General features: G+C 46.7%; 1 protein-coding gene across 2 annotated transcripts; it reads left to right on the forward strand.

Annotated features, from left to right (window-relative positions):
- Positions 1–2,177: 2,177 nt before the first annotated feature.
- On the forward strand, positions 2,178–6,419 carry HMG1 (hydroxy methylglutaryl CoA reductase 1). Of its 2 annotated transcripts, XM_048684687.2 has the most exons (5): positions 2,178–3,195; positions 3,475–3,656; positions 4,490–4,836; positions 5,573–5,870; positions 5,979–6,419. In XM_048684687.2, exons 1-4 carry the CDS (start codon positions 2,303–2,305, stop codon positions 5,822–5,824), a joined length of 1,674 nt encoding a protein of 557 aa, XP_048540644.1. In that variant the 5' UTR covers positions 2,178–2,302; the 3' UTR covers positions 5,825–5,870; positions 5,979–6,419. The 2 variants fall into 2 exon arrangements, with proteins under 2 accessions (XP_048540644.1, XP_048540643.1); XM_048684686.2 differs by having other exon boundaries at positions 5,573–6,419.
- Positions 6,420–7,104: the final 685 nt, after the last annotated feature.

The raw sequence follows: 7,104 nt of genomic DNA on the forward strand, positions 1-7,104 counted from the left end.
ATTGACATATCACGGCTTCAGAGGGGTGGATCTTTTGATGGCCTATCTCTCCTGATTATGGATGTTGAAGGACAATGCATGTTGGTAACTGGATGTTGCCAATATCTTGACCACTAAGATAGTCTGTTGGCAACTGTCATCTTTATAAAACAATCCTGTGTTTTTTTCTTGGCCGTGTTTCTATCAAGTACAAATATTGTAATTTGGAAAATGGACCCTTGTAATGTTCAATGTCAACATGCGGTCTATCATCTTAGATTGAGGTGGACTTCAGGTTAAGTCCGATCAAAAGATGATATCCCTTTTGCAAATATGATGTCTGGCTACATACACAAAACAATCTTGATGTGTACACCAACGGTCAAGATATTGGCAACACTTAGACAAGGTACATATTCGAGTTCTCGATAATCTTGCACATGGTCGTGAGCAGACATTAGTCAGGGCCATGTACTTACTATTTCCTTCTTATTGGTTTTCTGTTTCTTGCGTAGGTCACATACATAATTGTATTCTTGTTGATCAATGGGCGCATAGCCTATATTTTGCATAAGTTGTGCATTTAGTACTTTGAAGGAAATAAATTGATTGAGGGAAAATTATAGAGATGAGGGGCATATGGAGAAATAAGAAAAGGATTAAGATCACGCTAAATAAATTATGGTAACTGGAATGCATTTCAAAATCCAAAACGTTTGATCTAAAGAGCTCTCATAAGAAAATAAAATCCTAAATAGTAGAATGTTCAAACTTCTTTGAGAAATGAGACGATTTGTGTGATGCTTCTACTTGTGCATATGTGGGGCGGGGGGGAGTTCGTGAGGTGTTGCTCATGTAGCTAGTTACTCCGTGCGGGTTTATTAGGGCCCCTCTTATTTTGTTCTAAAGCTTGACCATGAATTTAACTTATAAAATCTAAAATATATGCTACAAAAATTATAACAATACCTCTTTTGGACACAAATCCAACAATATATTTTCTGTAGCATATACTTTATTTTAGTTAAATAGATCTTCTAATTTTGACCCAAAATACGTGGGGACCCAAAATACGTGGGGACCCAATAAACTCGGACGAAGATAGTACCTAAATAGAAGGGTCTAAATCAAATATCATTTCTGAGCCCAGACTCATCTTCACCCGGTTAAGAGAAAATTTTAAAAAAATACTTAACAATTTTATTTTGCATGGAGGATGATTTGGTGCGTGAGGTCCGCTTCAAAATTCAGATCATTTGGACAAATGAATAGCTCTCATAAAAATGGATAAATTGGGTCAGAGCAGTAGATGAACAGTTAACTTTTCACATACCATAAATTTGTCTTTTGCCGAGAGCTACTCAGATATCCAAATGAACTCAAGTTTGAAGTGGACCTCGCACACCTACGCATCTTTCATGCAACTTTTTTGGATTTCTTTTGCATTTTCTATTTTTTTTTAATTTACTGTTCACCATAGGAACACAGTCGGTCTGAATCAACTATAAAAAATAATCAAAGTTATAAAACACTCTAAATATAATAAAAATCACATCGAGGTCCTTTCCTTCAACAACTTAGAAGCCCGTATCTCTATAACTCAATCTTAATTTTATGGTTTACTAAAAATCTTCTAGTACGCCGGCTTATGATTTATCTGTTTATAATAATGCGATTGTGTAAATAACTGATCATTAAATTCTTCCCATGAATTACCTTATATTTCGATCCGAAGTTTTGTAAGTAAATTAAAATGAAACTGGTTCGAAAGGTAAGTAAATTAAATAGATTTATTATCATACAAGGAAAGTTGGATGAGGGGTGGTGTGAAGAAAGATACAAGGAAAGTTGGACGAGGGGTGATGTGAAGAAAGATGAAATAAGAACCTTACTTTTTTTAAAGTATAGTAGAGATAGGGATATAGAAAATGCATCGTTCCAGATTTTACTCGTGTTATTACTGCGAATCCGCAGTTGGCAGGTGGGCGTGTCACGTAGCAAAAAGTTTCGTTTTTATTACAAAGTCCAAAGAGAGTACGTGTACGCGTCGGACAAACCGAAGGGGAGAGCAAGGCCACACGGCCCATGTCGGCCGAGCGAGCGGGCCCAGCCTCAGCGTCAGGTGGGTCGCCGCGCGGTAAGCGCACCGGGCATGTGGGCTGCCACTGCCACTGACAGTGCCAATAAAAGGCCGAGGCGGGCGCATCCCGAGGCCCCGAAACACCCGCTCCCTCTCGCGGCACGGCCACCACCCCACTCACACGCCGAGCGGCCGAGCCGTGCCCACCTCGCCCCCGTTTGACTCCGACGCGCACGCGCACGCATGGATGTGCGGCAGAGGCAGAGGAGGGCGCCGCCGCCGGCAGTGGGCCAGGCGGGGGCGCCCCGGGTGCTCCAGGCGGGGGACGCGCTGCCGCTGCCGATCCGGCACACGAACCTCATCTTCTCGGCGCTCTTCGCGGCCTCGCTCGCCTACCTGATGCGGCGGTGGCGCGAGAAGATCCGCTCCTCCACGCCGCTCCACGTCGTCGACCTCACCGAGATTCTCTCCATCTTCGGCCTCGTCGCCTCGCTCATCTACCTGCTCAGCTTCTTCGGCATCGCCTTTGTGCAGTCCATCGTCTCGTCCAGCGACGAGGACGAGGATTTCCTGGTCGGCCCTCCCGCCGCGCCGGCGCCGGCGCAATGCGGGCTTCTCGGGGGCTCCGACGCGGTGGTGCCAGAGAAAATGCCCGAGGAGGACGAGGAGATTGTGGCCTCCGTCGTCGCCGGGAAGGTGCCCTCCTACGTGCTGGAGACCAGGCTCGGCGACTGCCGGCGCGCCGCGGGGCTCCGGCGCGAGGCGGTGCGGCGGATCACGGGGCGGCAGATCGAGGGGCTCCCGCTGGACGGCTTCGACTACGCGTCCATCCTCGGGCAGTGCTGCGAGCTGCCGGTGGGGTACGTCCAGCTCCCCGTGGGCATCGCCGGGCCGCTCCTGCTCGACGGCCAGCGGTTCTACGTACCCATGGCGACCACCGAGGGCTGCCTCGTCGCCAGCACCAACCGCGGCTGCAAGGCCATAGCCGAGTCAGGCGGCGCCACCAGCGTTGTGCTCCGGGACGCGATGACGCGCGCTCCCGTCGCCCGCTTCCCCACCGCGCGCCGCGCCGCCGAGCTCAAGGCCTTCTTGGAGGACCCCGCCAACTTCGATACGCTGTCCGTTGTCTTCAACAGGTACACCAACACTCATCAGTCATCACCAAGTACTATACGACGACGAACTTATGATGCAACATATGGCATTGTATTAACGCCCAGCTTGTGCTCGACGATACGTCTCTGAGGTTGAAGTCACGTGCCTAAATCAATATTAATTACTCTATATACTATTTAAGATTTGAATTTCTGGAATTCTGGTGCAGGATGATGGTACAAGTATTACTTGTCAAATATTTCTCCTTTGTAGGTCACAACGCGGTAACTAACTGTCTGGAAAATATGATATCCGAGCAGGTCGAGCAGATTTGGGAGGCTGCAGGGAGTGCAGTGCGCGATGGCCGGGAGGAACCTGTACATGAGATTCAGCTGCAGCACAGGGGATGCCATGGGGATGAACATGATCTCCAAGGGCGTGCAGAACGTGCTGGATTACCTCCAGGATGACTTCCCTGACATGGATGTCATTAGCATATCAGGTTTGCTTCCCTTTGCCACCACGAACTACTGTACTTCACTTGAGTCACCTAATCTTCTCTTCAGAATAAAATTCCTAGTCACAACCTTTATTTCCCAAGACAGACTATGGCTTACTGAAACAAAAAAACCTTCATATAATAAGCAGAGTGGCCATTTGATGATACACATAGTTAGGGCCCGTTTTCAGCAAGGATTAACAAGGATAAGTTGGCGCACTATTGAATTATCAGGTTGAGCTTATGGACAACATATGGTGAACATTGGCATGTTCAATCAAAATATACCATTTATAAAATGAAATTACCACTGAACCAACTTGGCATACCGTAAGATTGTTCAATTACATATGATACTTGCCATGATGCATTAGGAAGATTTTGAAAGGGCTTCTGGTAAGAAGATATATCTTTAATGCAAGATTCCTGATGAGTCAAAAATGATATTGACTTTAATAAGTATACCAACTTTGAGTATCTGGAACCACCTTTATTCTTTTAACTTCAAGCATGTAGAAGGTTCAGGACAAAGTGCGTAAGCTGCAAGAATAATTATGCAAGAATGAATATTTGAAGCCGGCACATCACTGGGCCCTTTTGTTTTTACACAAATTAACACCGATCCATCTGCTATCATTTTGATAGTGGAACCCGATCCATGTTGTCTTGTATGGGGAAAGAACAGCCTAGTCATCTTTCATATCATATTTGGCTATATATTAATATACAGCGATATGATTAACATAATTATGTGCATTGTATAAGTAAAAAAACAGATCTCTGTGTTTTCATATATTTTTCCAATCTGATTAGTATCTTTTGGTTATTGAAACCAGGTAACTTTTGTTCTGACAAGAAGCCAGCCGCTGTAAATTGGATCGAGGGGCGTGGCAAGTCTGTGGTTTGTGAGGCGGTAATCAAGGAGGAAATTGTGAAAAAGGTTCTGAAAACCAATGTGCAGTCTCTAGTAGAACTAAATGTGATCAAGAATCTTGCTGGCTCAGCTGTTGCTGGAGCTCTTGGGGGGTTCAATGCCCATGCAAGCAATATTGTAACAGCCATCTTCATAGCCACTGGCCAGGACCCTGCACAAAATGTGGAAAGTTCTCAGTGCATCACAATGTTGGAAGCTGTAAATGATGGCAAAGATCTCCACATATCTGTCACTATGCCCTCTATTGAGGTATGCAACTGTATTGTTTTTATTTGTTCCGTTATCAGTATATCCAGGCATTGTGCTGACGATGATCATCAACTACAGTTTTTTTAGGTCCCACTATAATTTGATTTGTGAGAAATGCTCTGCACCTAACTTACGGTCCCTAATGGGTTAATTAATACTTAATACGTCCACATCCTTATACATGTATTGTTGCTCGTTCGAATAAGTGCCCATCCCCATCGAGCACCTATTTATTAAAGAAAAGGTGGTGTATCAACTCTAACTGTATCTCCTCATATGGCCTAGCACTCTGGCTATATTATAGAACAGTGTTTTGTTATATACTTGAATAGTTCGTAACAGAAATTATACCCATCCCCGGGCTCAGATGCGGATTTTCGCTTGAATAGTTCGTAACAGAAAATATATTTTGGCTACATAAGATCCAACTATACTTCGTCAGCTCAATCAGCCGATTCATATCAGAGGAATCTTTCCAGTAGAAAAGGAATATTTTCTGATGCCTTGTTTTCCTACTTAGCTACTTGTTGTCTTGAGCAGGCTAATTGTCGATTACTTAGTCTTGTGCTTTGTGTTGCTAGGGTGAGACACATTTTTCCTATATATATCCGCTATTTGTTTGTTTGTTTGTTTGTTTCTGAGAACATGCTGAGCTGTGTAGGATGACTTGTTTGATAACATTTGAGAATATGACGAGTGGTCGACATGTTGTGATTGTTATTTACTGAAAATGCAGGTGGGCACAGTTGGTGGTGGGACTCAGTTGGCGTCACAGTCTGCATGCCTGGACCTGCTGGGCGTGAAAGGCGCCAACAGGGAATCGCCAGGATCGAACGCGAGGCTCCTGGCCACCGTGGTGGCAGGCGGGGTTCTCGCCGGCGAGTTGTCCCTCTTATCCGCTCTCGCCGCTGGCCAGCTCGTCAAGAGCCACATGAAGTACAACAGATCCAGCAGAGACATGTGCAAGGCGGCATCTCTAAGTTCTTGATTGACTCCACGAGCTGCAGCTCAAGAAACTTAATTCTGCATACAGGGTAATTGGGCCTTGTCCTCCTTAAGACGCAATTAAAGTGCTCATGAGCGTCAAGCCATCAACATCAAGCTAAGAAGAGTTTGACGGATTTCTTCCTCGATGCTGGCAGGTGTTTCTGGCGTCGTTCTTTGCGTGCTGCCGCTGCTGGCGTCGTCGACGGACGGCCCCAGGCGGCACCGGAGAAGCTAACCTTTTTAGCCTGTTTGTGTTCGTAAGGCGTTGTGGTTAGTTGGGTTGGTTACCTTGGCGCGCAAGGTGTGAGGATCTTTTTGTAGCATCGAAGTGTAGAGATCTCTCTCCTTGCTTCAGGAAGCCAGCCTTGTAGTGGTATCTGTTTCACCTTTTGATTGGTCCTTTTTCCTGTTTGCTAGTCGAACAATGTCGAAAGTTGGTGACGTGATTGTAGAAAGAGATGTGGGTCTCGTCGGAGTTCTCCAGAGCATGGTGGCGGCTCCGTCCATCCATTGTCGTGTCAGCGGAGCGTCGTGACCTTTCTGTAGATCTGCCTAATATCTATCCAGATCAGATGCATGTGTCAGCAGATGTTCAAGTGTCGCCCTCACGTGCCTGTCCCGGGTAGGTTTGTTGCATGAACCGATGGACATCTTGGAAGTAGCAATCTTGATCTCAGTACTGATCTGGATCTGCGATTTGTATTGGCACCTCTGAGGGAGTAGTAATCTGGTGCCTGTGTTTGATGGGCATGTGGATGCACGTTCTGGCGATCGGATCCGGCACGGCACATGGACCTGAGATCGCGCTGTCTTTCATACGAGAGCTCTGTGTGCCCGGCCTAAGTGCATCAACACCCTGGCTCCCCAAACCCTTCATATAGCCTGGACGGACGGCTTGGTCGCTGACCGGTAAAAAGAAACTGACCTAGACGGGCTCCTCGTTACGGTCTCATACGCTGTGACTGACCGGCATCCTCATATCCAATCTAAATTTGAGATGCGCCCAGAAGCGTTCGCTATGTCGGACTGATTGCAGGGTCCGAAACAAAAACACTAGGAAAACCATCAGTCCAACGGGCGTCTCCTCTGAGGATGTGGACGCATTCATGCCGCCGCGAGGTGCTGCTCCGGCTCGCCGCACGAGGGCCAAGGTCCGGCTATTTAAGCCGGACGGCGACCCTAGCCCTAGCCGCATCCATTTTCCTCCCTCTCCGCGTCACCAGCCTTAGCCACATCCACTTTCCTCCCTCTCCGCTCGCCCTCGGCCGATAGCCATGGCCC

This window comes from Triticum urartu, chromosome 7A (genome assembly GCF_056163025.1).
Source record: "Triticum urartu cultivar PI428250 chromosome 7A, HENAU_Tu73, whole genome shotgun sequence".
In the NCBI taxonomy this organism is placed as follows: Eukaryota; Viridiplantae; Streptophyta; class Magnoliopsida; order Poales; family Poaceae; genus Triticum; species Triticum urartu.